We start from the raw sequence: 13,813 nt of genomic DNA, 5'->3' as shown, positions 1-13,813 counted from the left end.
ATAACACACAGTAGCCTACCAAGTCATTGATCGCTAGCGGTATGAACTTCATTAGCCCATAAAAATCCATAAATTAGCCGCATCATTGTTTAAGCTGCAGGGGTCAAAGCATGTGAAAATAGTAGAGGCTTATAGTCCGAAAATTACGGTAATGTATTTACCGTAACTTTTTTTTTTTCATACATGAGGATCCAGTGTTGCTAGGTTCATTTTAAAGTGTTCATCTGCCTTGATTACAGCACTAAGTGAGTCCACGCTGGCCTTGAACAGAGATGAGGCCAGAATCTTTCATGAAAAAAAGACACAGTAGAGTATCATATTGGTACTGAATAAATTCATCTCACTGGTACTGTAATAACGCGGTCATCACTAATGCTTTACATTCAGTTTCTATGTACAGTACATGTCTTTGAATATATGTGAATATCAACATACAACTGCTAATACATTAGGTCTGCGTAAACATATATAAAATGTCAGCTCAAATAACTTTGTTTACAAATGGTATTTTTTATCTATTTATTTATTTATTTTTTGTTTTATATATTTTTATAAAACTCTGTACCCCAGCTGGAGGCCCCAACTGGAATATAGAAGGTGAGGAAGCATTTAGTTCCTATGTTAAGATGCCTCCATGCCACATGTCATAGCTCTGGAGTATCCACCTCAATTGGATAATTTTGCAAAGGAGACTCATTCTGGAATGTTCCACACCTCAATAGTACACAATACATGTCATTTAACAGACGTGCGCCTAATGACTTGTCAGCTCCATCTTGCAATGATAGATGTATTTTGTGTCATTTACTTTATTGTAATCCGTTAAGTCAGTTATCATATTTGGAATGTCTGCACAGTACCGTTTTTTTTCCAGACTATGAGTCGTAGTATAGGTCTCACCTATACAAAAAAATCATATATAAGTCACTCCAGAGTATAAGTCATTGTCGAAATAACATGTACATTTTATTCATAAAATGTACATGTTATATGCGTACATACTAGTACACAAGCCCAGAGTGCCCTCTAATAGCTGTCAAGTGTGAAAGTAACGAAATTGTAAATTTTCAGTGCTACAGTACAGAGTAGCAGATACTGGTACACAACCCTAGCAGCTGTAAGTGTGAAAATAACAAACGAGAATTTTTTTTATTTTAATATATAAGTCACACCTGAATATAGGTCACAAACCCAGTCAAATGATGAAAAACGTACTTATAGTCTGGAAAATATGGCAATACAGTATGCATACAAAACCCATTTTTAACATCAATTTTTTTTTTTTTTGGTCCATATATTTAAAGACATTATCTAAAATAAAAAAAATGAAAACATGAAATTGTTAAATTGATTTTTCGCTTTCTGGATGTAAGGTTTAAATAGAAATTTTAGATCCCACAAAACAACTATAATTAAAAACTTCTCTCATTCCTCCCTTTTGTAAAGGGACATTATGGACATTCAATTGACCAAAACTGATAAACAGAATTCCATACACAGCAGCCATATCAATTACCGCATAAGTAAAAGCATGGCATGTTATCATAAGCATGACAAGCACAAAAAGGCTCATACGTCATGGTGTTAGAGGTCATTCAGTGACACGGATGTCTTTATACTTTGTTGAATTAAATGTTCTGGTAGAAGCTGGGTAGGAATGCATGTATGACATATAATTCCAAAGTATGTGCTGTATGTGTAGTGCTTGAATGCAGCCACTCAATGATTGTGTGTACATAGCTTTTAATTACAACCTCTCCCTACCTAGCCTACCATCTAAGGAGAGAGGACACAGACTGGTTTGACAAGCCAAGAGAAGGACATCTTCACAGTGGAAATGTAATTGATCGGAGACAGGTGTGACTCAACGTTGTCTTCTGTTTCACGAAGCAATGCTTCTAAAATGAACATTTTGGAAAACTTGAAAATAATATTTGGTTTCACAATGTCTCTCAGATGAAACTGGTCTCCTACTCATTCCCTCACACTTGTATCAAGCTCAAAAGAGACCCATTGGATATAAGGGTGTCAGGTATTTAAATCATATAAATCATGTTAAATAGTCATTTACACGATGATTTCTTTTATTATATTGGTTTTCATTTAACTGTCCGCCAGGTAATGGCCTTGGAGTCTGTGTTGTGGGGGGGAAAGAGATTCCTGGTGGTCGAGGAGAGATCGGAGCCTACATTGCCAAGGTGGTTCCGGGGGGTCTGGCAGAACATACTGGAAAAGTTGTTGAGGGTAAGAGACAAGTTAACAATGGGAAATTTCACTCAGTCAAATAGCATTCCATTTTTTTTCAAGTCAAATTATGAACATACAATCTGACATGTCTTTTTATTTGACCACGTTGCTTGATTTAGGAATGCAGGTGCTGGAATGGAATGGAGTCCCTTTGATGGGAAAGACTTATGAAGAAGTGCAAAGAATCATGGGAGAACAATGTGCAGAGGTGGAGCTCTGCCTAAGACTGTAAGTGATTGGTTGTAGTTGGTCACCCCCTAAATACCTGTCACATGTTTAGTCACATTGCGGTTTTCTCTGTACCTTATTCCACGTCCTTTGTTTCAGTGGCAGTTTCACTTTTAGATATCATGACTGTTGAACACTAGTTGATATTTTATGATACATTTCTTGTATGGTTTTAAACAGAGACTTAAACATGCTGTCAGACCCTGAACATCCACAAGTCCTGGAGCATCTTGTCCAGCTCAAGGCTGGTGGGTATAACGAAAAGGTTTTGGTGTATGTTTTGATCACGTATGTCAAACTGAAGGCCAGTGGGCCGAAGGTAGCCCACCACATAATTTTCTGTGGCCCACAAAAGCTTATGATGTGTATGGTTGCATAAATTTACATTTGTTTACCAAAACACAAATCTCCGTTCAGTAAATGTTTATCTAGTTTGGCCGACAACTTAGATTGTATTTTGAATTTTGGCCCCCTTGCGTAATTGAGTTTGACACCCCTGATTTAGATGTATGCAAGCCTACGTACAGTATGTTTATTTTACATCTATCTGTTGACATTTACTATGAGCATTTTTTTTTTACAAAAGGTGGTCTGCAGTCACCAGGAGTGGATCCCAATCAGTTGGCTGCGGAGCTGCAGAAGGTTTCCCAACAACAGGCTCCTAGTGGGGCCGGCATTGTGCCTGGAGGTTTAGGAGTGCTTTCTGCATTAGAGCGTTCTGCTCTTCTCTACTCTGGAACTGGATCCGCTGCCTCCAGTGGAGTACCGAGCCCTGGTCGGCCAACATCCCCAGCCATCGACAAAAGGCAGCGTCACAAGGTAGTTTTCATTAAATATAGTATACAGCATGCACTTGTTGTATAACCAACTCATGCGTCTACATGACAGGGCTCAAACTGCTCTCGTGCGCCGTTTACAGACAGACCTAGCCTACCAGAAAAGTCATTGATCGCTAATGGGATATACTTTGTTAGCTCGTAAAAATCCATAAATTAGCCGTATCATTGTTTAAGATGCAGGGTTCAAAGCGTGTGAAAAAGGTAGCGGCTTATAGTCCGGTAAGTACAGTAATTCGATTACAGTTACTTTCCTTCAGATAGGCTACCGTTACTGATCTGTGAATTTGTTTGTGGGAGTGCTCTATGACAGTGTTGTTGCGGTGTGGCATCAGCGGTAACAGCTGAGAGTGTGGAGGCCGGGAGAGATCAGGACTATGGAGCATTTACTGATGAAAATACCGACGTTACTTGGAGTTTCACGCTGACAAAATCATTAGTGTCCGCTGTACAAAAATTGGTAGAGATATTTGTTGAGAAACACCCGGATCTCTGACATCCGCTGACATGAATATAGATTTAAGAGCAACAGGACTTAGTGCAACTGAACTAAAAAAAGCTCATTTTTTTTAGGTACCTATATTGTTGAGGACATGTTGCAAATTTCCACCGTAGACAGATTCCGCATTTGTTACATGTTAATAATTTGGATTACAGCCAGGAGAAACTTTGACTTGATAAAAATATATTTTATATGCTGGGATATGCAGAAATAAGATGTTGGAATGTGTTGAGGACATGTTGCAAATTTCCACCATAGACTGATTCCGCATTGTTTTTAATTTGTTACATGTTAATAATTTGGACTACAGCCAGGAGAGACTTTGACTTGATCAAAATATATTTTATATGCTGGGATATGCAGAAATAAGATGTTTTTGGAATATGCAAAAAATATAGCTTTAAATGTTGAATAATTTTCTTCAAGTCAGAGACTAATGAATTGAATTGAATTTTGAAACAATGTACAAGATTTTAACACTGAAACTACTAGGTAAAGTAATTATTAAAGTAAAATAAAAATAAGTCATCAATTAAGTAGCTGGATTACTTTCTTGGAAAAGTAATCAGTAATCAATAACTAATTACTATTTCCAAGTATAAATGTGTGTGTTTGAAACTCCTTTTCTTACATTGTTTTCTCCTGTTTTAAGGCATCGGAAGTGATGCGAATGCCTCACCCTATCACTGGAGACATTCAGGTAAACATAAATGTTGCAAAAATTGCAACAAAATTGCAACAGACGTGGTGGGTGGGTCTGTTTGGCTCATACAGCCTTCTCTCTATTTTTTCCCCTCAGCTCCAGATCAACTATGATAGGAACCTAGGAAACCTGATCGTACATGTCCTGCAGGCTAGGAACTTAACCCCGAGGGACGATGACAGCTACTCTGACCCCTTTGTCAAGGTCTATCTGTTGCCAGGGAGAGGGTTAGTTCTGACAGTATTTAGGTGTTTTGTATTGTCTGGTCTGCGTCTGCCCTTCTTCTGTATGTGCCTTGTTTTCCACTTCCCCTGTTTTTTTTTGTTTTTGTTTGTTTGTCTTTTTTTTTTACTCTGTATGGACTGTGCAGTATTACACGTACAACCCAGGTAAAATAGAGTATGAGACAGGACATATTATTATTATTATTATTATTATTATTATTATTATTATTATTATTATTATTATTATTATTATTATTATTATTATTATTATTATTAGTATAAGTTCCACCAGCCAAAGGATAAAAGTGCGACTTATAGGAGTATCAGATACTGGTACGCAAGCGTAGAGTGCCCTCTAATGGCTGTCAAAGTGAAAATAACGAACATGTTTCAGCGGTGCAGGAGTAACAGATTCTGTGGAATTACAATCGTGTTAAATTATATATTTTAATATATAAGTTGCACCTGAGCATAAGTTGCAAACCCAGCTAAAACATGAAAAAAAGTGCGACTTATAGTCCAAAAAATACAGTATCTTAATTTATATTGTGTGCTCTTTTAAGCTAGAGAATTAGACTTATAAATACTTGGGATCCTGAGCTCCCTTTTTCACTCTGCTCTGCTGTAGTCAATGTTGTTGTTGTACCAGCCTATTCTGCTCTGCTGTAGTCAATGTTGTTGTAGTTGTACCAGCCTAAGACGAGTTGAGGGAAAATCATTTTTCATTCAGCTTTTAGCTGTTTTTTGAAAGTATCAAATAATTAAATAATGTTATATAGGTACGCTGTTAGAGCAGTTTTATAAAATCATAGGTTCTTTTCAGTTATTAAATGTTAGACAGTGAAGGTCTGCGGAAATGTGCATTCTTTCACCAGTATGTTTATCTAGCAGTATGGTGTCACTGACAGTTTTTTTTTTTGTTTTTTTTTTATCTCTTTATCTTTTATCACATACATTGCTTTGGCACAAAAACAGAAATGCATCCTGCACTGAATACTAAATGCCCCAGATCGCTGTCCTTTACTACCTTTTTTTTTGAGCTGTTGGGCTTCTCTGACTGTTCTTTGTGTTTTTGCTTTTCCTGTTTGTGATATCTGCCCTCCTCCTCCTCTTCTGGACTCCCTCAGTCAAGTCATGGTTGTCCAGAATGCAAGGTAGTGTGGTGCTGATCTTTGCTTTTAGTTGGTGTAATGTTCCTCTTTGTCTCTGGAGTGTTTCCAACCTTTTGTTATGGCCTTTATTGTTTGTCCAGTTGTCTGCGTTCATCCATTTAGGAACTCTAATGGCATTGCCTTTCCTCCTCATGCTTCTTTTTTAGCTTGAATCAAAGTGTTAAAAAAAAAAACACATCTAGAAGTGTTTCTTATCTTCACAAAAACATGATAACCATAATGCTACTTCAAACCGCAGTAAAAGAGTATGCATCACACCGTGGTGAATATTTACAGGCGAATCAAGTCAATTGAGATGGTTTCTAGTATCTTCTAAATATCTTCACTTTAGTGCCGACAACAAAAGAAGGACCAAATATGCCCAGAGGACCATGAACCCAGAATGGAACCAGACAGTCATCTACAAGAATATTCATCTGGAGCAGGTATACTTTGCAGAACTATATAAAATCAATTACCATACCACAAATACTTGATTACACACCGAGGATTTAAGTATTGTTTATGCTGTGGTACATTTTAGACCAGGCGTGGGCAAAAGTTTTTCCTCGTGGGCCACAATTGTCCTAAAATTGAACACGGGTGTCGGGTCAGGAGCAGATATTTGGGGCGTTTGTGTAACTAATATAAATGACATGTAAAAGTCATTCAAGTCATGCCATCTATTGGGAAAACGTGGGAATTGCAGGAAAAAGGCAGAAGTATAATGATAATATAAAAAAAAAATATTTGAAAAAGTTTAGCAATTTAAAAAACTAATGAGCCGCATTCCAGCCCCTGGCCCTTAGTTTCCCCATGCCTGTTTTATACCAAAAAACGAATTTATCATGCTTTTTCCTGGGGTCACATGATGCTAGTTTTCTGGCTTTGTACTTACTTTCAGCTTTTCTTTAGGGCATAATTGAAAATTGTCACATGGAGTGAGGGTAGTTGCCCTTTCAATTAAATATGGTCAGGAAATGACATAGAGGGTTTTTTTTACTGTAGGGTTTCTCACATTGTGGAGTAAGATAATTGTGTATGCAGAACATAACAATGTTTGGGTTTTGGCTTAGGGCTATACTTCTTATACGAACAGCCACAGGTTCCTCCGTGGAGCTACAAGGCCTAGCGTCGGTCAGTATGCACCAGCTACAGAAACGTAGCTGACTAGCTCAGCTAACATTTTGGGTTCCAAATTGCAAAGCCAGGACTCTACTTCACTGAGTTTTTTCCACTGAACAACAATAATCAACACCTAGTGATATTGTCAGAGATATAGATAACTAAACTAAGGCAAAAAAGAGTAGGACAGAGGCAAGCGAGAAGCCAATTTTGCTAAGTGCTAAGCTAACAGAAGCTATGACAAACACACTTGAATGAACTTAATGAAATAGCTTAAAAGTGACATTGTGTGTCATTAACAGTGAGTGATAACAGAAGGCTAGGAAACATGATGAGTGTGTATCCAGTAAAGTATCACTCTCAGTAAATGAAAAAAATGTATGCCTCTTTAACAGCACTACATATTTATGTATGAATCTTGTACAATTGTACAAGATGCCACACTCTATTCTCTCCTACTTTTTGTTTTTCCCTTTATCCAGTTAAAGAAAAAGACACTGGAGGTGACTGTGTGGGACTACGATAAGTCTTCTTCGAATGACTTTCTTGGAGAAGTGAGTTCTTTGATATACAACTCATTTAAAATCTGAGAATTCTTAAAATATCTTTCTCTGTGAACCACCCTTTTTCTTAATTTTTCTAAATTTAAATTATAATTTAAAAGGATTCTTTAAATAAGGATTCTATAAGGATATATATATATATATACTGTATATATCCAAATCTTGTTTTTGTTGAAATTCACATCTTCATTCTTTACAGTGTCTCACTAATGTCTCACTTTCTTTTTTCTGTGTGGGCCAAATGGTTTTCAGGTGTTGATTGATCTTTCAAACACTGCCCAATTGGACAACACTCCTCGCTGGTTGCCCTTAAAGGAGCAGAGTGAAACTATTGAGCATATTAGGGCCCACCCTGATATTCAAGGTCCTGGACATGGACAAGGTCAAGGCCAAATATCAGGGCTTGGGATGGGACCTGGACATGGATTAGGACCAAGTCAAGCACCAGGACAGGGAGATGGAGGTCAGGATTCACCTAAAAACTCTGTAATAAAGAGCAGAAGTCATGGGCTTTTCACTACACCAGCAAAAGGTATATGGATTTGAAATTTATAGTTTATAAATATTAGGGATGGACCGATGCATCTTTTTAATGCCCAAGACCGATACCGCAATTTGGAGTTGGTGCTGATATCGATCCGATACCTTCATTTCTCCTCCAGTATGTTGTGCAAAGTTAAGTCAAGCATTTGGTCTAGGTCTCGGATCGGACAAGTTATAGCTGTTTGTTTTCGATGCGCACCTGAATATAAGCTGAACCCATTTAAGTTAAAAAACAAACAAAACAAAAAAATTGTACATACTGTATATAACTGCCTCATTTCTTTATAAGCCGCGGGTGTCCACGTTGTATCATGGGATATTTACATAGAAAGCTGGTTACACATTAGCGCTTTCCTGCTTTGGCGCCCTGACTGTAGTCGGAATACACAGGGGAGAAGCTAACATTAGCTCCGGGGCTAACCTGCTTACTTTGTGCTTGTCCACAGCAAAGGGAAACAGAAACAGGGAAGTTGGGGGTCTTTATTATCAGACACGCCGAGCACAACGGTAGATAAACAGTGTTTTAACAGCTCCTGTAGAACCAACTCACGCTTCAAAATGATGCATCAGGCTTAAGCCTTCTCTCGCGCGCGCACCCCACGCACATATGCGTACACAGCTATTCACAGACAGACATACGCTACTAGTATAGAACACGGTAGCCTACCAGAAAAGTCATTGATTGCTAGCAGTATGAACTTCCTTAGCCCGTAAAAAATCCAGCCGCATCCTTGTTTATGTCGCAGGGTTCAAAGCAGGTGAAAAAGTAATGTCTTACAGTCTATTAGCCCGTAAAAAATCCAGCCGCATCATTATTTAAGTCGCAGGGTTCAAAGCAGGTGGAAAAAGTAATGGCTTACAGTCCGGAAATTACGGTAATATGGATAACTAAAAATGTTATCCTATGCTTCACTTTTCCTTTATTATATAATTATCTATAGACATGCAGATGCTGCCTTTAGAAAAGTCACACAGCAGCCCAGGCAGCTCCAAGTCTTCCTCTGATGGCCAACTTCGCTCTCATGGACCATCGCGGAGCCAAAGCAAGAGTAGTGTCACTCAGGCCCACCTTGAAGACGCTGGAATAGCCATTGCTGCTGCAGAGGCTGCTGTGCAACAGTCTCGACTGCAACTAAGTACGTGAGAAAGTGAGAAAGAGACAGTGAACTACTTGTCATTGTGACACAGCACACCACTCACTGCACACAACGAAATGTGACCTCTGCTTTTAACCCATCATCAAAGTGAACAGTGGGCAGCTTTAAGCGCCCGGGGAGCAGTGTGTGGCAGTGACAGTGCCTTGCTCAGAGCAAGTAACCTGAAGTCTTTTGGACCCAAGTCCGCTTCCTTAACCACTAAGCCACCACTGCCCCCTAACTTTAAGGCACTTCCTGTGACAGCCTTTCCCATTTCTGCCCCTGGTGTAATTATATTTGGCCCCTCATATCAAATGTGTATGATTAGAGCTGGCCTGTCATTATATAGCCACTATATACTGAAACAATATTATAGCACATACATTTTTGGTTGTTCTTTTGTTGGCCTAAAAATAAGGGGGGGAAAAAATACATTAAAAAAGAACTTAAAAGGCTGGAAATAGAGAGAGGCATTAATAAGAAACAATTAGAAATGAATACGGCTGGATGAGTGTCTCATTTCAAAATTTAATTTCTCATATTATTTCATATTAGGCCCATGACTTTATCCCAGTTTTTAAGCATGGCCCACTGCGAACCCATGACCTTATGTGTCTAAGGCAGATTATTATTATTATTATATTATTATTATTATTATTATTATTATTATTATTTTTTTTTTAGCATGTCTTTCCTTGCTTGCCTGCAGGACCTGGACACCGGCTTGGGGATATCTCAGGGTCGGTTGTGTTGTCTGCTCCAAGCCTTGTTGGAGATGTCTATGAAGGTCTGGATGGTGAAGAAGGTCCAGGCAGTGGTGTGGACAGTGCCATTTTTCAAGTGCCACGAATGTAAGACCATATTTGGCTATTATTAGCATAACATTTAGGAGATACGTTCAATTATGCAAGTAATGCTCTTAATTAATTTATGTATTAATTATCTTGCAGTGGTAAAACTATGCCTACTGACACAAACAAAAACCTACTAGAAACTCCAGAGAATGAAGGCAAGTTCAAGTTTTCCGCTTCAAAGCTGTTTTTTTTTTTCTTGGTGTTGTTTCCATCTACTGACTATTTCAGATATTACACCGTCTAATCATATTTTACATTTGCGTCAACGTTTACTAATTTTACGATAATCTAATTAAAGTCTAAAGTCTGTGAGTTTAATGCCTACAGTCAAATAATATGTAACATATTAATTTCCTATGTGCAACTTTGGTTATTGGAAAATAAGTAGTTGTCACTCTATCCTACTGACTGTTATAACTATATCTTCATTTCATGTAGCTCATGTGTCACAAGGCCTCTCTTCCATCTCTAGTTTCAATTTGTAACAAAGAGCCCAAAGATATTTTAGTCTGTAGCCAGGCTGTAGTTTCACATATAAGGGTTAAGAGGTCACTTCAGTGTTCACTCATTACCTATTCTTTTTTTTTAAATTTTATTTTAGCAGGAAAAACGCAAGTAATGGGGGAGATCAAGATTGCTCTGAGGAAAGAGGTGAAGACAGAAGGAGACCAGCTGGTGCTAGAGATTCTTCAGTGTAGAAATATCACCTACAAATTCAAAAGCCCAGACCACCTACCAGGTTTGTCATTCATTTATAATTATAATTATGATTATGATTATGATTATTTTTGTTGTTGTTGTTATTATTATTATTATTGTTGTTGTTGTTGTTGTTATTATTAATAATTATTGTATTATTATTATTATTATTGTTGTTGTTGTTGTTGTTATTATTAATTGATATATTATTGATGTTGCTATTGTCATCTTTCCTATTTTTCTTTATTGACATGGTACCAGACCTGTATGTCAAGTTGTATGTGGTGAATGTGGCTACACAGAAGAAGATCATAAAGAAAAAGACCAGAGTTTGCAGACATGACAGGGAGCCTTCTTTTAATGAGACCTTCAGAATCCCTTTGAATCCAACTGGACATGCCATACAGGTAAGGTGTCACAATGTGTATCATATCGTATCGTAGGACTTTCTATTTAGTCAACAGGACTTTCTTTATTGTTTTAGAAACTGTTTCAAGTCTTGTAGCTAGCGAGCTACATAGACAGATAGACTGACATTTGCAAATTTGCAAACATTCCATCATTTACAAGGCAGTTTCGTGACGTGTAAAACAGCGCCCCCTAAATATTACACGCTTTATTAGTGTTGAAACTCCCCTGTGATGCTACCTTGTTGTGGTGGGGTTGTTTGCATGCCTCGGTGACTCTGAAGGCTATACTGACGGGAGCTTATACCGCTAGTAGGTTCAACCATACCAGCAAGGTTTATAGAAAAGGGGCCAGACAAAAAACAGCAGCTTGCCCTTCAGGTTTGGGGTTGGGTTGGATTTGGGGCTACCCCATCCTACAAAAACCATCCCAGTTACAGAAACCATGTTACATGCTGGCAAGGCTGTAACCATTGCTTGGGAAATGGAGTGCTACAACCTCACAGTCCTGGGCCTGGCAGAAACAAGATGGACGAAGTCGGTTGAGACCAAATTGACCAATGGCCAGTCCATTATCTAATCTGGACACAAGGAGGCAGCAATACATACACAGGGAGTGGCCATCATGATAGCAAATGACACTAGGAAGGCTCTAACTGCATGGGAACCCATTAGTTCTTGTATCATCTCAGCAACCTTCAAAACCTGCAACACGAGAGTGAAAGCCCACATAATCCAGTGTTATGCACCCACCAATGACTCAGATGATGAGGTCAAGGCTAAGTTCTATGATGGTTTAAACCACCTTTTTAGTAGTAGTGGAGCCAGAGACCTCATCATCCTGATGGAGGCCAAAATGAATGAAAATAGTGTATTCCCCCACAAAAAATCCATAAAACAACCTGTGGGTGTCACCCAGAAACCCAACTCATGTCATAAAAAAACCAAATCGACCATATTATATCAACAAAAAGTTTAGAAGAACTATGCAAGATGTCGGGACAAGATGTGGGACAGACTTGGCCTCGGATTACCCTCTCCTGATGGGGAAATTCAAGCTAAGGTTGAAGAGACATGATCAACCAAAGGGTCAAAGAGTGAAATACAACACTGACTATCTCAGCAATGCTCAAGTGATGAAACAGTCCAAGCATATAAAATGAAGAGATACAGTTCAGAAAGAAGAGAACGAAGAAAGATGGACATGAACGAGGGATGGGGACACCTAAAAGCTTCATGGAGCTCAACATGCCAGGAGGCCTTGGGGAGAAGATCCCATAAGCACAAAGAATGGATAACACCAGAAACCCTCAACATAATCCAGCAGGGGAGAAAAGGAAAAGGTGAACAATGCAAGAAGAAGATCTGAAAAAGCAGTGGCTCAAACGGTATACAATCGCTGCCACAAAAAAAGTGCAGCAAAACATCAGGAGAGATAAGAGAGCACAGGTAGAGATGCTAGTTCAGGCGGCAGAACTGAACAAATGGGTGGAGCACTTCCAAGAGTTTCTCAATAGAACATCATCAGCAGAGAAGCATAATTGAACAGTCTATTGAATAGAACACATCCCTATACATAGTATAGGGATCCCCTGGGGGGCACTTTGAGGTGCCATGGGGGGGGCGGGGGTATACATAGTATAGGGATCCCCTGGGGGACACTTTTGAGGTGCCATGGGGGGTGGGTGGGGCTTCTGCGAGACCGATTAAAAAAATACTGAGGGAATGAAAGGAGAACCGCGATATAAAGAGGGAACACTATATCAAATGTATAAAATCTGTACAATCAGTATCAGGTGCAGTGACATTTGTAAATATATAAATGGTAGACATTAATCACAAAGGACAGCAACCTCGTCAATCCAACGTCCTGTACCTTAGGACTTTGATACTAGCAGGTGCTGTACTGTAGTACTGTTCCATTGTGTTGTTGCGGTGTTAAATCACAGCTGAAAACAAATTCAGATTGTAAGGCATGGTCGGTATGTATGTAGGAATAAAATATTTTGCCACTTGGAATGTTTTTGCAGCTCTTTTTGGTCTCTAACGGAGGCAAGTTCCTGAAGAAGACTCTCATAGGGGAGGCATACATCTGGCTGGACAAGGTGGACATGAGAAAGCGAGTCGTCAGCTGGCACAAGTTGATCGTCAGCTCCACTCAGACCAACCCTTGAGCCGAGTGTGCTAAATAATCTCCCCCTGATAATGGGAGATCATCAAAGGATAAAGCCAGAGTAAGATACAATTGAAACCAGAATGACAAAAAATACCATCTTCTTTAAACTTTTTCACTTGATGAGGTGGATATGCTAATACTATTAAATAACCATTTTATCAGTCCAACACTGCCAGCAGCCATTCACTTCTTCCTGAGTGAAGTCTCTGCCATTTGAGGACTTACGTGCACGTAGGACATGAACAAGCAAAAGTCACTGCAGAGCAGTCATGTTATTGTCACTATTCAGTTCTTCTCTGCTGCACAGGATGTTGGTGTTTTGACCAGACAACATCTCTGTCAAACAAAAAAAAAGACATCAAACCGCAACAAAGAGACAACCTATGACACGTGAAAAGTTTAGCTATTATTGTCATGTA

The 13,813-nt window shown here is 38.8% G+C and overlaps 1 protein-coding gene across 1 annotated transcript in view; it reads left to right on the top strand.

Moving 5' to 3' along the window:
- Positions 1-13,472, top strand: part of pclob (piccolo presynaptic cytomatrix protein b) — a 57,627-nt gene extending 44,155 nt beyond the window's left edge. Inside the window, 19 exon segments of the mRNA XM_025056345.1 lie at positions 571-597; positions 1,769-1,857; positions 1,957-2,032; positions 2,119-2,244; positions 2,367-2,475; positions 2,656-2,723; positions 3,062-3,294; positions 4,466-4,513; positions 4,613-4,743; positions 5,868-5,894; positions 6,244-6,337; positions 7,499-7,570; positions 7,832-8,111; positions 9,064-9,258; positions 9,968-10,109; positions 10,209-10,267; positions 10,714-10,851; positions 11,073-11,218; positions 13,249-13,472. Of these exon segments, the coding sequence (XP_024912113.1) occupies positions 571-597; positions 1,769-1,857; positions 1,957-2,032; positions 2,119-2,244; positions 2,367-2,475; positions 2,656-2,723; positions 3,062-3,294; positions 4,466-4,513; positions 4,613-4,743; positions 5,868-5,894; positions 6,244-6,337; positions 7,499-7,570; positions 7,832-8,111; positions 9,064-9,258; positions 9,968-10,109; positions 10,209-10,267; positions 10,714-10,851; positions 11,073-11,218; positions 13,249-13,392 (2,204 nt within the window). The 3' untranslated portion in view covers positions 13,393-13,472.
- Positions 13,473-13,813: the final 341 nt, after the last annotated feature.

The sequence above is a fragment of the Cynoglossus semilaevis genome, chromosome 6 (assembly GCF_000523025.1).
Source record: "Cynoglossus semilaevis isolate Cse_v1.0 chromosome 6, Cse_v1.0, whole genome shotgun sequence".
Classification (NCBI taxonomy): Eukaryota; Metazoa; Chordata; class Actinopteri; order Pleuronectiformes; family Cynoglossidae; genus Cynoglossus; species Cynoglossus semilaevis.
The sequence above is the reverse complement of the archived record's forward strand: the minus strand, read 5'-3'. Positions and strand labels throughout refer to the sequence as shown.